General features: G+C 43.3%; 1 protein-coding gene across 24 annotated transcripts in view; it reads left to right on the top strand.

Annotated features, from left to right (window-relative positions):
• Positions 1-1,479: 1,479 nt before the first annotated feature.
• Positions 1,480-19,092, top strand: part of REPS2 (RALBP1 associated Eps domain containing 2) — a 196,101-nt gene continuing 178,488 nt past the window's right edge. For all 24 annotated transcript variants that reach the window (XM_077988221.1, XM_002808517.4, XM_015127008.3 and 21 more), the window contains exon 1: positions 1,480-1,814. In XM_077988221.1, the coding sequence (XP_077844347.1) occupies positions 1,563-1,814 (252 nt within the window). In that variant the 5' untranslated portion in view covers positions 1,480-1,562. The remainder of the gene's footprint in view (positions 1,815-19,092) is intronic.

The raw sequence follows: 19,092 nt of genomic DNA on the forward strand, positions 1-19,092 counted from the left end.
GTTGGCCAGGCTGATCTCGAACTCCTGGACTCAGGTGATCTGCCTGCCTTGGCCTTCCAAAGTGCTGGGATTACGGGCATGAGCCACCGCACCCGGCCTGGACTTTGTTTTAAAAGTGGCTAGAGGGCTCAAGTGGCTCAAGCCTGTAATCCCAGCACTTTGGGAGGCCGAGGTGGGGGGGGGGTGTGGATCACCTGAGGTCAGGAGTTCGAGACCAGCCTAACAAACATGGTGAAACCCCGTCTCTACTAAAAATACAAAAACTAGCCAGTCATGGTGGCAGGCACCTGTAATTCCAGCTACTCGGGAGGCTGAGACAGGATAATTGCTTGAACCCGGGAGGTGGAGGTTGCAGTGAGCCAAGACTGTGCCATTGAACTATAGCCTGGGCAACAAGACTGAAACTCCATCTCAAAAAAAAAAAAAAAAAAAAAAAAATGGCTAGAGTACTAGCCAGGGGGAAGCAAGCACATTTGAAAAATACAGTGTGTATGCTTTAGGATAGGGAGGAATGGAGAGAGAGGAGGACATGGACAGGGATGGAAAGATGTGGGTTCTCGCATTGATTTTTGGTGTGAGCTTGAAAAAGTTTTGTACTTAAAAAAAAATTCCTGTTTTACTACCAAAATAAGTGCTTCCTGTGGAGAGTGAGGATCCTCTGTTACTGAGGTTTGTATTTTCAGGCCCTAGCATATAAATCTGCTACATACGAGATATTCAACTAGTTTTGAAGGAATGAAGGTGAACATGGCAGTTTCCTCATATGTAAAAGCAGGATTTGGACAAAATGATCTGCAAAATGGGTCTTTTACTACTCTAGTATTTACGAGTAACCGATGTTATTCCTTATGAAGTCTCAACTCCTGGTTTGAGCCATGTCTGAAGAGGTGGCCTAACTCCAATACACACTGAACAGTTTGGCGTCAGTGGGACCCTGTTTGTACAGACGTCTGTGTCTTCCAGCTGTTTAGGACATAAGCACTACTGCTATGGAAGAAAGGAAACCTAATTTCCCATGCCTTGTCCGTTTTCTGGAAAGGGCATGGCGTGGTGTGGGCACCACACTTGCCCCAGCCTTCTGGCGAAAAAACACCACGACCTTCCCCGCTCCCCGAAAAGAGCTTTTCTCCAGTTGGGTCTAGATGCGCCCTTCCCAACCAGGGCGGATGGCCAAAGACTCCGCTCCCTTGCAGGGTAGGCTTGGAAAGGCACGGGGCTCGCCTTCCTGGGCAGCGGAGCAGGTGACGCGCGGAGGGCAGGCAGCGCGCTGGGTTAGTTACCTGGCGCTGGGCGGGGCAGTCGGGAGGCGGGGGCGGGGCCGCGGTGAGATCTCAGGCTGTGATTGGGCCGCTCCGCGCCTGTCTCCATGTGCCGCGCAGCTGAGGCACAACATTCAAGCCCGGGGGCGGGGCCGGCGCGCGCCGGGAGGAAGCTGCCGCGCGGCAGCTGCGGGGCGTGGGGGTGGCGGCGGCGTCGGCTGAGGCCGAGGAGCCGGTGGCTGTGGCGGACGCAGCGGCACCCCAGCTAGGGACAGGGCTCCGCCGCGCCCCCTTGCTGGTCCCATGGAGGCGGCAGCGGCGGCGGCGGCGGCGGGTGGGGGCTGTGGCTCCGGGCCGCCACCGCTGCTGCTGAGCGAGGGCGAGCAGCAGTGCTACTCCGAGCTCTTCGCGCGCTGTGCCGGCGCCGCGGGCGGGGGCCCCGGGTCTGGGCCTCCCGAGGCCGCCAGAGTCGCCCCCGGCACGGCCACTGCAGCCGCCGGCCCAGTGGCTGACCTGTTTCGGGCGTCGCAGCTGCCAGCCGAGACGCTGCACCAGGTGGGTCCCTCCGCCTCTTGTCCCTGCGGGTCTGTGGGGCAGTGTCTGCGGGGGCGGAGGTTGCGAGTGGGGCGACAGGGCTGCCCCCAGGGACCCGGAGGCCTCGGCCAGTTGTCAGAGAACTCTGCAGCCGGGGATGGCGGCGACGCCCTTGTACCCGGGGGACACCAGCCTCCTCCGCAGCTCAGCTCCTCGCCCAGTCAGTGCTGGATGCGCGCTCCCCATCTTCCTTCCCTGAGACTGTCTTGACATTCCCTCCCCTCCCCCGGCCATTTCTGGGGTTCTGCAGCCGCCCAGACCCAAAGTTTGCCCTGTTCTGGAAGTGGTGTTTGTTTTGGCTGCTGCCTGGTTTAACCTCTGCTCGCTGCTCCTGCCCCTCCCTCTCCTGAGTGGGCTGTCAGGGTGCCTTGCTGGGATTTGAACCTGAGGGGTGTGTGTGTCTGTAGGGTTGGAGGCCCAGGGCTGAATGTTGTCCTCTGTATGTAGTTGTGATATATACGTATCTACAATATGTAATTGCCCATAACATATTTCTAAATATTAATATTAAATCAAAAACCTTAATGACAAGTTGCAGAACAGGGACACGGGACTGCAAGAGGACGTTTGTCAAGTCAAAACCAAATTTCCCATTTGAGGCTAGAGGTGGACTTCAGAAGTCCACCATGGGAAACAGCTGTAGTTTCCCATCTATCATTACTTGGACTTGAAATAGAATTGAAAGGTAAGGGGTGTCATAGCTACCACCTTTTGACTGTTCTATACTTGGAAAAGGACTAGGGGATGATACATACCAGACGCTGTGTTTGTTTTGTGCTTTCCTTGGAGCTTGGAGAAAGACTAATTGATAAGCCTTTGTCTCTCATTTCATGTCACCAGCACTTCATGGTGATAAGATTGTTAATATCAGGTTCAAAACGTCAAATGAAGCTTTCCCTAAAAGCAATAGTATGAATGTTATTAACACCAATGGAATATTTAGAGTGGTGAGTGGTATTTTAAAATCTAGTTTCAAAGGAGAACTGAGGGTTTTATGGTTCACTTGCAATGTCATTGTGTTCATACGTATTTTTAAAGAAATTACTTAAGACTGCGTTTTATATTGCTAGAGTGTTTGTGCTGCTCTGTGTTTGTGAGCGTAACTTTAAACACTTTGTAATCTTTCACCCTTTTGAATTTGGGATTTCTGAAAATATAATTAGTATTCACAGAACTTAGCATGGCTGTTTGTCCCTAAAAAAGTCCTTGATATACAGACAGTTCTGCCATTGCTGACGAGTAGTTGAGCTGGATCAGGTAAAGAGAAAATCAGTGTCTTAAAACACAAACCATGACTATTACTTGAGGCCCTCAGAATACTCCCGAGCATAACACATTTATTCAATGCTGTAACTGCTTCCCAGCTGAAAGAGGAATAATTGACTGAGGCTATGCAGCAAGTAAGTGACAGCTGGGTACCTATTAAGGCTTATTTTGTTGTCAGTAATGCATCGGATAAGAGGAGGTGGGCATAGTAAATCTGAATATGTTGGTCGATGCCTCCTTAGGAATTGGGAAGAAGGATTTCCTGATGTTAGAACCCATGCTTTCTTGAGGTACATATGGTTTTAAAAGGACCCAAGGCACAGTGCCTGTGCGTGAATGAGATTATATTTTTGATGTCCAGTTGAAATCTGCTTGCAAAAGACTGCTTCAGATACTGGCCAAAGGGGACATCCCTACAGTATTGCTTGGAGTAAATCTCTCAGAGCTTGAAGCTCCCTTATTCAGCCTAGCAAAGCAAAACACATCATCCCCCTTCAATCCAACAAAATTACCATAACTCATTATTCTTGGTACAGGTGAAAATGAACACTGAAGGCATCCCGGACATGTAATCCTAAGAGAGTCAAACAAAGTCAGCAACCAGCAGACCCCTAATTTTCACCCATCACTTTGGTGGTGGTGGTGGTGTGTGTATGCTCCATCCACTTTAATTTGTATTACCCCATCGGTGTATTAGCCATTCTTTAAAACAAACATAGATGTTTTTATCCTTTCCCTGTTAAACAGGAACCTGTAAGTTGAGATTTAAGTGCCCCGACAGGTATAACTGCTCAAATCTTGGAGGCACTAACCAGCCCTGGTATTTTCTATGGTAACAACCAGGTTTTCCTCTTAATAAGCGTACAATTAAGATTACCATAATAATGTTCCAGGAAGAATGAGAATCTTGCAGTCTTACCACAAGTAAATGGTCTATAAAAATATTTATTATTTATTTATTTATTTTTTGAGATGGAGTCTCATTCTTTTGCCCAGGCTGGAGTGCGGTGATGTGATCTCAGCTCACTGCAACCTCCGCCTCCCCGGTTCAAGCGATTCTTCTGCCTCAGCCTCCTGAGTAGCTGGGACTACAGGCGCATGGCACCACGCCTGGCTAATTTTTACATTTTTGGTAGAGACAGCCGTTTGCCGTGTTGGCCAGGCTAGTCTCGAACTCCTGACTTCAGGTGATCCATCCACCTTGACCTCCCAAAGTACTGTGATTACAGGCGTGAGCCATCGTGTTCGGCCTTAACATATTTTTTAATAGGCTATTTTTTTTTTTTCAGAGCAGTTTTAGGTTCACAGCAAAATTTAGCAGAGTACCCATATATCCCCTGCCCTGACACACCAGTAGCTTTCCCCACTCTCAACATCCGGCACCAGAATAATAGAGTTTTTACAATCAGTGAACCTACATTGACACATCATTATTCCCCAAAGTCTATATATTAGGGCTCACTCTTGGTGTTGTACATTCTGTGGGTTTGGACAAATGTATAATGACATGGATCTACCATTGTAGTATCATACAGAATAGTTTCACTGCTCTAAAAATCTGTGCTCTATCGATTCATCCCTCCCTCTCCACTAACATGTGGCAATCACTGATTTTTTTTTAACTGTCTCCATAGTTTTGCCTTTTTTTTTTTTTTTTTTTTTTTTTGAGACAGAGTCTCACTCTGTCGCCCAGGCTGGAGTGCAGTGGCGGATCTCAGCTCACTGCAAGCTCCGCCTCCTGGGTTCACGCCATTCTCCTGCCTCAGCCTCCCGAGTAGCTGGGACTACAGGCGCCCGCCACCTCGCCAGGCTAGTTTTTTGTATTTTTTTTTAGTAGAGACGGGGTTTCACCGTGTTAGCCAGGATGGTCTTGATCTTGTGACCTCGTGATCCGCCCGTCTCGGCCTCCCAAAGTGCAGGGATTACAGGCTTGAGCCACCGCGCCCGGCCAGTTTTGCTTTTTTAAGAATGTCATATAGTTGGAGTCATACAGTATGTAGACTTTTCACATTGGCTTCTTTCATGTAGTAATATGCACTTAAGATTCCTCCATGTCTTTTTATGGTTTGGTGGCTCATTTCTTTATAGTGCTGAATAATATTTCATTGTCTGGATGTACTACAGTTTCACCTACTGAAGGATATCTTGGTTGCTTCCAAGTCTGGGCAATTATGGATAGACCTGTTATAAACATCTGTATGTAGGCTTTTTTGTTACATGCAAGATATAAGCTTTTGACTCATTTGGGTAAATAGCAAGGGGGCATGATTGCTAGATTGTGTGGTAAGAGTATATTTAGTTTTATAAGAAACTGCCAGACTGCCTTCCAAAGTGGTTGTACCATTTTGCATTCCCATCAGCAATGAATTGGTCTCTTTACAGAGTATTTATTTTCCTTTGCTGACTTATTTTAACAGCAGGATTCCAGCATTAGGTGGAAAACATATGAGTTTCTGATGTGTGTCAGGTACTATCCTAGGTGCTGAGGTTATAATAGTGAATCCAACATAATCTGTCTTCATGGAGCTTATGTTCCCATGCAAATGTTTTTACACTTCAGAGTTTTTATTTGGTTGAGAAAAGACTTGAAATATAATATCCAAAAATAAAATGTCAGCCTGGTGCTGTGGCACACGCCTGTAGTCCCAGTGCTTTGGGAGGCCAAGGATGGGAGGATTGCTTGAGGCCAGGACTTTGAGATCAGCCTGGGTAACATAGTGAGACCCTGTCTCTACACAAAATAAAATAGCTGGGCACGGTAGCATGCGCTGGTAGTCCTAGCTACTCTGGAGGCTGAGGCAGGAGAATTGCTTGAGCCTGGGAGTTCAAGGTTATAGGGAGCTATGATCGCACCATTGCTCTCCAGCCTAGGCAACAGAGCAAAACCCTGTATCAAAATAAAGTAAAATAAGCCTGTCAAACCCAAACCAAATACGTTGTCAAACCGCGACCTGATTCTCACCACGCACTATGCCTTCTAGTGAAATGCTGGCCTTTGAATACCAACAAAATACTTCATAACCTGGGAAACCAACTACTCTAACATTTGTTGCTCTGTCTTGAAATACTAAACAAAACCATTACCTGTTCATAGACATATTTTCTTTTTCTAATTTAAAAGTGTTCCATTCTGCCATTTTCCACCTAGTGCTAGAATACTGCTCTTAAAACAAGTCAGCACAGGGAAATAAATACTCTATAAAGAGACCAAAAGACCTTTTAAAATAGGCTATGGCCAGGTCCAGTGGCTCACACCTGTAAATCTCAGCACTTTGGGAGTCTGAGGCTGGAGGATTGCTTTAGTCCAGGAGTTCAGTACTAGCCTGGGCAAGATGGCAAAACCCCATCTACACACACACACCCCCTCTACCTACCTCTCTCTGGGGCATGCCTGTAGTCCCAGCTATTCTGGAGGCTGAGGTGGGAGGATCCCTTGAGCCCAGGAGTCTGAGGCTGCAATGAGCCATTATGACACTACAGCACCCCAGCCTGGGTGAGAGAGTCAGACCCTGTCTCATTAAATAAATAAATAAATAAAATATCTACCTTAAAGCAGCAAGTTTTGTATTTGATGTAATGAATTAACAGACCACTTTATAATATCTATCTTTTAGGATAGTGTCAGTCTCTTGGAATGCTGTGTATATTCGAAGTCATCATTAAAATTGGTTTTCGTTTAAAATATTTTTAACATATACACATCTTATTGGAGTTTTCTTTTAAAATTCAAAAATGAGAACATTATTTTTTCAAAGCCAAGTAACAGAAGAATATATAAAAATCAATTTTGTGCATATCTTTTTACATTTTTTTGTATGCTCATGTAAAACATACATGACTTATGTAATTATACACATATGCTCCAGATCTCATCTGTATTAATTTTTTTATTATACTTTAGTTCTGGGATACACTTGGAGAATGTGCAGTTTTGTTACATAGGTACACATGTGCCTTAGTGATTGCTTCACCCATCAACGCATCATCTACATTAGGTATTTCTCCTAATGCAATCCCTCCCCTAGCCCTGCACCCCCCAATAGGCCCTGGCGTGTGATGTTCCCCTCCCTGTGTCCATGTGTTCTCATTGTTCAACTCCCACTTATGAGTGAGAACATGCGGTGTTTGGTTTTCTGTTCCTGTGTTATTTTGCTGAGAATGATGGTTTCCAGCTTCATCCATGTTGGTTTTCATTTTTATGGTAGTTAATTCTTGGACATTAAGGGGAATAATTATAAAACACTATTGCTTCCATATCAAGGGAAATCAGTGAATGGTTAAAAAAAAAAAACCTGATAAGTGTTGTCTGATTGTTTAAGCAGCTTTGATTGAGGTAAATAAGTAAAACAAAGCTGTGGGAAGTAGGAAATATTTTAAAAATCTGTGCGCATGCCCTCACCTTTGGGGAGAAGTCTTTTCTGAAGGCTGTCTTCTGATTTTTTGAAGCAACTGTTTAATCATTAAAGAAAATTATAGGTAAAAGACAAATTCTTGTGAACTTTCGCTCATTGCTAGATTATTAGCTAGAACTATTTTTAAAAAATGTAAATGAAACAACTTTATATTTTTACATCTTTAGATCGTATAATTTTATAACTATACTTTAGGGAAATAGAGGCCAGCATATTAAAACAGTAACTAGGGGCTGGGCACGGTGGCTCATGCCTGTAATTCTAGCACTTTGGGAGGCCGAGGTAGGCAGATCAACTGAGGTCGGGAGTTTGAAACCAGCCTGGCCAACATAGCGAAACCCCATCTCTACTAAAAATACAAAAATTAGTTGGGTGTGGTGGCGCATGCCTGTAATACCAGCTACTCAGGAGGCTGAGGCAGGAGAATTTTTTGAACCAGAGAGGCGAAGGTTGCAGTGAGCCGAGATCACGCCATTGCACTCCAGCCTGGGGGACAAGAGTGAAACTCCATCTCAAAAACAAACAAACAGACCAAAACAAACACACACACACACACAACTAGGATTAACTCTATGCTGTTTTAGATTGACAGTGTTACTTTTTTCTAAAAGAGAATGAATGCCAGCAGATGTAGGAAGTACCAGAGCTAAACCATTGCCAGGTTAAAAGGAGTACCTCTGCATAATAGTTACTTGTTGACTCTTTTGTAATAAAATATTTCAGGCATGTAAAACTAGAGAGTTACCCAAGAAATAACTGTATATCCACCACTCCGTATAAGTAAAACAGCCCAGCTAGAGTGAAAGCTTCCTATGTCCCCTTCTCTGGTCCCATTCCCTTCCCTCCCTACCCTGGAGGTTACCAGAGTCCTGAACTTGGTGTGAATGACTTGAAGATTTCTTTCTACTTTTATTGTATGTATATGTGGATATATATATTTGTGTATATATAAATCACTAAAAAATATATTATTTTGGATGTCTTTTTAACTTAAGGAATATTGTATTCTGTGTAACCTTCTGCAACTTGCTTTTCCTCCCATTGTTATGTTTTTGGAATTCATCTTGTTGACACATGTAACTTCAGTTCATTTATGTTTCCTTTTAAAAAATCTTTACTACTTACGTTTATAATGACTCATTGTTACAGTGCAGTAGAGACCCTTATGCCAAAGGGAAGTAGGTGGCATGTTTCCTTATTTATATAGAATGTCACATGACTGGGGGACTGTTCGAAACGTGTATGAAAATTTGGAACACCTTCATAGATAGCAGAATGCACACTTACATTCTTGAGTGTGCTAGGGGATGTTTGAGCTAATTAATTAACTTTCATGGGCTTTCTTTTTTCTTCTTTTTTTTTTTTTCTTTTTCTTTTTTTTTGAGACAGGGTCTTGCTCTATCACCCAGACTGGAATGCAGCAATCTGATCATGACTCACTGTAGCCTCAACCTCCTGGGCTCAAGCAATCTTCCTGCCTCAGGTCCCGAGTAGCTGGGAATACAGGTGTGCAGCACCAAGCCTGGCTAATTTTCTTTTTAAAAATTTGTTGTGGAGATGGTGTCTCATTATATTGCCCAGCCTGGTATCAAACTCTTGGGCTCAAGTGATCTCCCGCCTCAGCCTCCCAGAGTGTTGAGATTACAGGTGTGAGCCACCACACCCTGCCATTTTTCATCTTTTTAAAAATGGAACATCTTAAATAAGCAAGTAGATAGAATAATGCATTAAACCCTGCTGCACTTGCCACTCAGGCTCAACAGCTGTCAATGTGTGGTTAATTCTATTCCATCTACATTTCTATCTTTGTTCCCTCTCCCCTTTGTCATCCTGAAGCAAGTCTCAAACATCATATGGTTCATAGGACTTATCTTTAAGGAAGAAACCAGGGTGGGAAGAAGGGAATGGAAACATGCAGGGGTTTAGGTTGGCCAGAAAAGGTACCTGTGGCCTATGGTCAAATGGCAAGACTGATAATGGTTCAATACTGTCAAGCCTTTGGCTGTCCTGGAGATAGACATGCTTGAGAACTGATTTAGAATAGTTGGGAAACCTGTAGGGAGATTGAAAAAGTAACCAACTGAAGACCAGGAATACAAGATGGATTTGAACATTGTTCTGGTTTCACACCCCTAAGTAGGGGCTGTCTATTTTAAGGGTGTAGATAATTGGTTTTGAGGAAATCTTGGGTTGTTTTGCTAATTATTTATAACTTTTTTTTTTTTTGAGACAGAGTCTTACTCTGTCACCCAGGCTGGAGTACAGTGGCACAAGCTCGGCTCACTGCAACCTCTGTCTCCCAGATTCAAGCAATTCTCCCTGCCTCAGCCTCCCGAGTAGCTGGGACTACAGGCGCCCGCCACCATGCCTGGCTAATTTTTATATTTTTTAGTAGAGACAGGGTTTTGCTATGTTGGCTAGGCTGGTCTTGAACTCCTGACCTTAGGTGATCTGCCCACCGTGGCCTCCCAAAGTGCTGGGATTACAGGTGTGAGCCACCGCGCCTGGCCTATTTATAACTTTAAAAAGAGGGTTTGGTTCCTTTCCAGGGTTTTTCAAACTTTCTATTTGTTTCGTATAGGCAAGTTTCTCATGTTTTGTATTTATGGCATTCTATTATTCATACTTATCTATTGGTGGGCAACTAACCAACCTGGGGTGCTCAGGACTGAAGGATTTCCTGGGGCATGGAACTTCAGTCTTCAGACAGTCCTAGGCAAACTGGGATGGTCACCCCCTCTCTTGGTTGCTGCATTCATTATCTATTGCTCTTTAATGAATTACCACAAACTTAGCAGCTTAAAGCAGCACACAGTTATTATCTCCCAGTTTCTGTGGCTCGGGAGTCTGGACATGGCTCAGCTGGGTCCTCAGCTCAGAGTTTCATAAAGTCACAATCAAGGTGTCTGGAGCTTGGAGACCTCTGTGGAGGTCCAACACTTGGTTGCAGAATTCAGTTCCTTGTGATTTTAGAACTGAGGCTCTCAACTTTGAGGCCTCCTGCAGTTCCCTCCACATGGCTTTCTCCATAGTCAATTCACAACATGGCTGTTGGCTTCTTCAAGGCCAGCAGGAGAGTGTCTCTCTCCAGTCAGCTCAGACAAGTGGCATCCCATCACCTTTGTCATAGTCCATTAGTTAGAAGCAAGTCACAGGTTCTGTCTCCTCTCAAAGGGAGAGGATTATACAAAAGAACAGATACCAGGAGGTGAGAATTTTGCGGGGGACACCTTGGGATCTTTTCACCACACTTGCTTTCCAGGATTTGTCTGAAGTAGAAAATTATTCTGTTGAGCCTTTTTGTGGCCAGAATATACATATGTTTTGCTCAGCCACTAATTTAGAATTCCTTTATCTTTTTAAGAAACATTTTCATGCATAATTCATCCTAAGTAGAACTGGCAAATATGTAACTTCTTAGGTATTTTCAATTTTAGTCTTTAGGCAATTGTTTTTCCTCTTAACTAGTAGGAGGCAGGGGAAAAAAAGTGGAAAAGCAGATGTGAATGCCCTGCCTGGCTACTCCTGCACGCAGTGCTCTAAAGCAGGCCTTCTCAGCCTGGATCAGTTCAGGGGTCTGTGAATTTAGATGTGGAAAAGAACTACATCTTTTTTTTTTTTTTTTTTTTTTTACTAACTGCCCTTCCCCCAACTGAGATTGAGCACTTCCTTCTATTATGCATGTAAGCAAAAAACCACAGCAGTTTTTTTTTTTTTTTTTTTTTGAGACAGGGTCTTGCTCTGTCACCCAGGCTGTAGTGCAATTTCACAATCTTGGTTCACTGCAGCCTCTGCCTCCTGGGCCCAAATGATCCTCCCATCTCAGCCTCCCAAGTAGCTGGGACTACAGGTGCATGCCACCACACCCAGCTAATTTTTGTATTTTTTATAGAAATGGGGTTTTGCCATGTTGCCTAGGCAACAGGGTTCACTGTTTTCGGTCAAATGACAGCAGTGCTGCTGGCAAGTCCATGGTCAGGAGTGAGAGTCCCTCAGGCTGCTGTAGTCCCTCCTCCTCCAGTCTGTCCTGCAGGAAGCTCAGAGTGAATGGATGCTCAGCTGTTTCCTCTGAGACCTCACCAGGGACAGTTCCTATAGTCCCCGCTCTGAGCTCTGCTCCTGACCATTTTATCTGGCCCTCTCAGCTGTGCTTCACTGCAAAGGAGGAAGGACAAGCCCCTCTGGGGCCAGTGCCAGCTGCTTGTTTGGCCTGTTTTATTTACTACTGCTATCTCTACTTCAGAGACTTGGACTAGAACATAGACCTGAAGAAAAAAGTCATTTTAACAGACTTGAGAAACTCAGCCATCCTCATAATATCATTCAGAACCAGGAGAGGACATTATTAACACTAGGCTAGTAGGAAATGTTCACTTTGACTGAATTCATTTGTAACACTTTGCCACTGGTTTACAAGAAAAATACTTTGATTCCGTCTCCTGGAGGTAGGTAATTATATGTTTCACCTGTGTTAATTTTCCAACTAATTAAAGTGAATCCCATAAATGCCAGCAATTAAGAATTGTTGTTTTTGGCCAAGTGCATGTCTCACGCCTGTAATTACAGCACTTTGGGAGGCTGAGGTAGGCCAATCACTTGAGGCCATGAGTTTGAGGCCAACCTGGGTAAAATAGGGAGACCTTGTCTCTGCAACAAATATAAAAATTAGCCGGGCTTGGTGGCATGTGCTTGTAGTCCCAGCTACTTGGTAGGCTGAGGCAGGAGAATTGCTTGAATCTGGGAGGTAGAAGTTGCAGTGAGCCAAGATTGTGCCACTGTACCCCAGTCTAGGCGACAGAGGCGAGAGTCTGTCTCAAAAAAAAAAAAAAAAAAGGTTGTTTCTTAAGTGCAGACCTTCTGAGATGTGTAATGCTTGCCCCATGCCTTCAAAAGAACATATTTAATACGGTAATCTCTTTGTCTCTCCCTTACTTCAGAGTCAGCCTTGTAAAAAACAGATGATGATACAGCAACAGTTTTTTGCCCTTGGAGGTGTTTGGTGTGCTCTGCTTTTTGAGTTTTTTTTTTTTTTTGGCTTTCTTTAAAATTATTTTAAAATGTTTTAACTCCTCTCCTTTGCGTACTCTCTGGTACCCTTATAGTCCCAATACTGAGTAAAGCATGTAAAATTTAGCATGCGGATGTTCGAGTCTCTTTTATTCTTTGTTCTGGATCAAGATGTTTTAGTCTCAGCATGACTGACACTTTGGGGCTGTATCATTCTTTGTTGTGGAGGACTGTCCTGTGCATTGTAGGTTGTCAAGTAACATCCCTGGTCTCTACCCACAAGATGCCAGTAGCTATTGTTGTGATTGTGACAACAAAAAATGTTTCCAGACATTGTCAGATGTCTCCTGGGGGCACAATTTAGTTCTACATATATGATGATAACAACCATGGTAGCAACCGACATTTATTCACTGAATACCATGTATTTGGTTTTATCATATACTTTGTAAAATGTTTGTCATTTAATTCTCACAACTAAACCATAAGATAGTTATTGTATCCCCATTTTGAAGAAAGCAAAAGCTGAGGCACTGAGGTTCACTTACTTGCACAGGGTCACATAGATAAAAGTGACTTCTTGAAATACTTTTCATAATATATATGGGTTGAATCTCAGTCTTAATTGAGGAGACAGACTGAAAAAGGATGTAAAAACAGGAGTTTCCTGATGATATCTCAATTGAGAGGCTATTGCTTTCATAGCGATTCTGTGTAAATGCTGGAATTCTTGCTTAAACAAGGTGATTCCATGGGCATGTGTCTGAGTAAAGGACTTGGATCATTTCTAAGAAGCTTCTGTGGCATGGTGAAGCAGAACATAGACAGTCTAGGGCCAAGGATAACTGATAAAACTTTGAAACCAAGGAAGCCATCGGAAATTGGGGTAAGGCTGTGTATCACTCAGGGGCCCACAGGAAATGGCATGCTCAAAGGGTTTTGGTGAAAACAGGAATGTTGAGGCATGAAGGAACTAGCAGCAGGAAGCTATTGCCATCCCTAGACCTAGAGGGGCAAAGGGAGGGAATGTCGTTGCTGGAGCTGTGAAAAGTACTCCCTCTACAGGAACAATAGTCATGAAAGAATACAGCCTTTGCTAGAACTATGGTCAGAGAGGGGCTAATGGGATGAGGGGATGGGGGAGAAGTAACCAATTTCTGTTTCCTGCCCTCTGATTTGCTGCAGTGCCTTTCATTGTTCTAGCCCAACTAGAAGCCAGAGGCAACAGAGCCTGGGTGTTGAAGCTTATCGAGATTAGCCTCTTGGGCTGAGTGGATGAAAAGGACTGAGAGTGGTTCTAGGGGGAAAATAGAGCAACAACCAGCACAGGCTATGAGCAGGAGTGGGAAACACTACCCTGGATCCTAGGGAGGATGGGCCATGGCCAGTGATAGGAGCAATGAAAGTCTTTTTGTGCCAGAAAGAGCCTGGGAATACAGACCTCCATGCAGAGAGGGTTGAATAGGAGTGACTGGTTAATCTGAGATTCTTCCTATTTCTCCAAGGAAGCCTTGAGGAATGTGGGGTTGTCTGTTTGCATTTGGATATGGAAGTATATGTGTGTGTGTATACTTTTATTTATTTTGAGACGGGATCTTGTTCTGTCACCCAGGCTGGAGCACAGTGGCACCATCACAGCTCACTGCAGCCTCTACCTCCTGGGCTTAAGCGGTCCTCCCACCCAGGCCCCCCCAGGTAGCTGGGACCACAGGCATGTACCACCATGCTCGGCTGATTTTTAAGTTTTTTGTAGAGACAGGGTCTCACTATATTCCCCTGGTTGGCCTCACTCCTAGGCTCAAGTGATCCTCCCACTTTGGCCTCCAGAAGTGCTAGGAATAGAGATGTGAGCCACTACACCCAGCCTGTATGTATGCTTTTTGGTCAGAGTGAGGCTTTCCACGAGTTGGAGTGTTTGTCCTTATTCATGACACTGGAAAACATACAACAATGGAGTGACCCTCTTACAGATTCTGCCAGGAGTAGCTACATATGGTGGGAAAGGTTGCTCTGGGAATGGAGATAAATTCAAGGCAGTAGAGAGTGTTTTATAATGTTTGGGGGTATGGCTAAGCATTGGTTTTGCTTTTTCCTTCCCAATAGGATACGATTTCTGTAGCAATTCTTCCTTACCCAAAAATAGCTATATGTGCTCCTGAAAAGTAAAAGCCTGGGACCAGATGGCTTCATGGCTGAATTCTACCAAACATTCAAAGAAGAGATAATACTAATCTTTCTTAAACTCTTCGAAAAAACAGAATTAGAGAGAATACTTCCAAACTCATTTTTTGAGGCCAGCATCACCCTGATTTCAAAGCCAGACAAAAGATACCAAGATACCATAAGAGGAGAAAACCACAGGTCAGTATGTCTGATGAACATATATGCAAAAATCCTAAATAAAATACTAGCAGACCAAATTTAACAACACCTCACAAAGATTATACACCATGACCAAAGTGACACTTATCCCTGAGATGCAAGATTGGTTTAACATATATAAAACAATCACTGTGGCCGGGCGCGGTGGCTCAAGCCTGTAATCCCAGCACTTTGGGAGGCCGAGACGGGCGGATCACGAGGTCAGGAGATCGAGACCATCCTGGCTAACACGGTGAAACCCCGTCTCTACTAAAAAATACAAAAAACTAGCCGGGCGAGGTGGCGGGCGCCTGTAGTCCCAGCTACTCGGGAGGCTGAGGCAGGAGAATGGTCTAAACCCGGGAGGCGGAGCTTGCAGTGAGCTGAGGTCCGGCCACTGCACCCCAGCCTGGGCGACAGAGCAAGACTCTGTCTCAAAAAAAAAAAACAATCACTGTAATATGCCACATTACCAAAATAAGAGATAAAAAACAAGCCAGGTGTGGTGGCTCACACCTATAATCCCAACACTTTGAGAAGCTGAGGTGGGAGGATTGCTTGAGGCCAGGAGTTTAAGACCAGCCTGGGCAACATAGTGAGACACTGTCTCTACAAAAAATTTAAAAAAATGAGGTGGGTATAGTGGCATGTATCTGTAGTCTCTGCTACTTGGGAGGCTGAGGCAGGAGGATCACTGGAGCCAAGGAGTTTGAGGCTGCAGTGAGCACTGATTGTGCCACTGCACTCCAGCCTTGTCAGCACAGCGAGACCCTGTCTCTAAAGAAAAAAGAAAAAAAAAAAAAAGAGAACAACCCATGATCATTTCAATACATGTAGAAATAGCATTTGACAAAGTTCAACAGCCTTTTGTGATAAACATTTTCGACAACATAGGTTTAAAAGGGAATTTCCTCAACACATTAAAGACCATTTATGTAGAGTCCACAGCTAATATCATAATCAGTGGGGGAAAACTGAAAACTTTTTTTGTAAGATCCGGTGCAAAGCAAGGATGCCCACTCTTGCCACTTTTATTCAACACAGCACTGGAAGTACTAACATGAGCTACCAGACAATAAAAAGAGATAAAAGGCATCTAAATTGGAAAAGAAGAAGTAAAATTATCCCTTTGTAAATGTTATGATCCTATATGTAGAAAACCCTGGACTCCACAAAAGTCCTCTTAAAACTAAAAAATGAGTTCGGTAAACTTGCAGGATACAAAATCAGCATACAAAAATCAGTTACATTTCTTTGCACCAGTAATAGTCTATCTGAAAAAGAAATCAAGAAAACTGTCCCATTTATGATAGCATAAAAATAATAAAATACTTAGGAATACATGTAATGAAGGAAGTGAAAGATCTGTACATTCAACATTATAAAATATTGATGAAAGAAATTGAAGACACAAAATATTGGAAAGATATCTCACGTTTATGCATTGGAAAAATTAATAGTGTTAAATTGTCCACACTACCCAAAACAATATACAGGTTTAATGCAATCCCTCTCAAAATACCAATGGCATTTTTCATAGAAATAGAAAAAACAGTTCTAAAATTCATATGGTATGACAAAAGACCTGGAATAGCTAAAACAATCTTTTTTTTTTTTTTTTGTGATGGAGTCTCACTCTGTCGCCCAGGCTGGAGTGCAGTGGTGCAATCTTGGCTCACTGCAAGCTCTGCCTCCTGGGTTGATGCCATTCTCCTGCCTCAGCCTCCTGAGTAGCTGGGACTACAGGTGACCGCCACCATGCCCGGCTAATTTTTTGTATTTTTAGTAGAGACAGGGTTTCACCATGTTAGCCAGGATGGTCTCAATCTCCTGACCTCATGATGCACCTGCCTCGGCCTCCCAAAGTGCTGGGATTACAGGCGTGAGCCACTGCGCCCGGCCAGCCAAAACAATCTTGAGAAAGAAAAACAAGGTTGGAGGCATCACACTTCCTTATTTCAGATTATAATACATTATAAAGCAGTAGAAATCAAGATAGTATATCCTGGCATAAAAACAGACATATAGATGAATAGAATAGAACAGAGATCCGAGAAATAAACCCAAGTATATACAGTCAACTAATTTTTGACAAGGCCACCAAGGAGACACAGTGGGGAAAGGATAGTCTCTTCAATAAATGATATCGGGAAAACTGGATATTCACAGGCAAAAGAATGAAGCTGGATGCTTATATACAAAAATCAACTCAAAATATGTTTTTAAAATATACAACAAAATCTCACAATGGAAAAGAAGACCTAAATGTTAATAACTCAAACCATTGAAGTCCTAGAAGAAAACATAGGGGAAAAGCTCCTTGATATTGGCCTTGGCACTGATTTTTTGGATATCACACCAAAAGCACAGGCAACAAAAGCAAAAATAAACAAGTGGTACTACATCAAACTAAAAGACTTCTGCATGACAAAGGGAACAATCCGCAAATAAAAGGACAGCCTATGGATTAGGAGAAAATATTTGTGACACACAGATATATATATCTATATATCTATATATATGTTAATATCAAAGGATATTAACATATATAAGGAGTTAATGTCAAAAATATATAAGGAACTCCCAGAACTCAATGGTAAGAAAACGAATAACCCGATTAAAAAATAGGCAAAGGACTTGATTATTCATTTTCCCAAAGAAGCCATACAGGTTATGAAAAGGTACTCAATATCACTAATCATCAGGGAAATGGAAATCAGAACCACTATGAGATATCAGCTCACACCTTTTAGAATGGCTATTAGAAAGACAACAGATAACAAATGTTAGGGTGTGGAGAAAAGAGAACCCTTTTATACTTTCGTAGATTGGTACAGCCATTATGGAAAACGGTATAGAAGTTCCTGAAAAAATTAAAGGTAGAACTACCATATGATCCAGCAGTTCCTCTGCTGGGTATGTACCTAAAGGAAATGAAGTCAGTGTGTCAAAGAGATGTCTACACTCCTGTGTTCATTGCAGCATTATTCACAATAGCCAAGATATGGAAACAACTTAAGTGACTGTTGATGGATGAGTGGCTAAAAATATCATGGCATACACACGCACATGCACAGATGACAGAATATTATTTAACCTTAAAAAAGGATATCCTGCTATTTGTGACAACATGGATGAACTTATGCTAAGTAAAATAAGTGAGACACAGAAGGAAAAATACTGCATAATCTTTTTATCTAGAACCTGAAAAAAAGAGTCAAATATATAGAAACAGAATAGAACCGTGGTTATCAAGGGTGGGAATGGGGAGGAAATGGGGCGATGTAGGTCAAAGTGAACAAACTTGCAGTGATGTAGGCCCAGTAAGTCTAGAGATGTAATGTACAGCAGGAGGACTGTAGTTAATAATATTGTATTGTATATGGAAAATGTGCTAAGAGTAGATTTTAGGTGCTCTTACCTCTTCTCCCCACAAAGGTAACTATGGAAGATGATGAGTATGTCAGATTGCTTGCTGGTAGTAATCATTTCACTATGGATATGTATATCAAAGCATCATGTCATACACGTTAAAGTTATGCCATAAAAATAGCTATATGTGGGCCAGGCCAGGCATGGTGGTTCATGCCTGTAATCCCAGCATTTTGGGAGACTGAGGTAGGAGGGTTGCTTGAGGCCAGGAGTTTAAGACCAGCCTGGGCAACATAGTGAGAAACCCGCCTCTCCAAAAATGTGTTTGAAAATTAGCGGTGTGTGGTGGTGCATGACTGTGATTCCAGCTACTCGGGAGGCTGAGGCAAGAGATTTGCTTGAGCCTGGGAGGTCGAGGCTGCAGTGAGCTGCAATTGCACCACTGCACTCCAGCCTGGGTGACAGAGTGAGACCCTATCTCTTAAATAAAAAAAGATTAAAAAATAGCTGTATGTGTATATGTATACATTCAGGATTTGTTCTATTTGTTTTCTTTTTCTTTTTTTCTTTTTTCTTTTTTCATAGGCAGTGGTCAATGGCATAAGGTTTTTTTTTTTTTTTTTTTTTTTTGAGACAGAGTCTCGCTCTGTCGCCCAGGCTGGAGTGCAGTGGCGCCATCTTGGCTCACTGCAAACTCCGCCTCCCGGGTTTACGCCATTCTCCTGCCTCAGCCTCCCGAGTAGCTGGGACTATAGGCACCCGCCACCTCACCTGGCGAGTTTTTCATATTTTTTAGTAGAGACGGGGTTTCACCGTGTTAG

The sequence above is a fragment of the Macaca mulatta genome, chromosome X (genome assembly GCF_049350105.2).
Source record: "Macaca mulatta isolate MMU2019108-1 chromosome X, T2T-MMU8v2.0, whole genome shotgun sequence".
In the NCBI taxonomy this organism is placed as follows: domain Eukaryota; kingdom Metazoa; phylum Chordata; class Mammalia; order Primates; family Cercopithecidae; genus Macaca; species Macaca mulatta.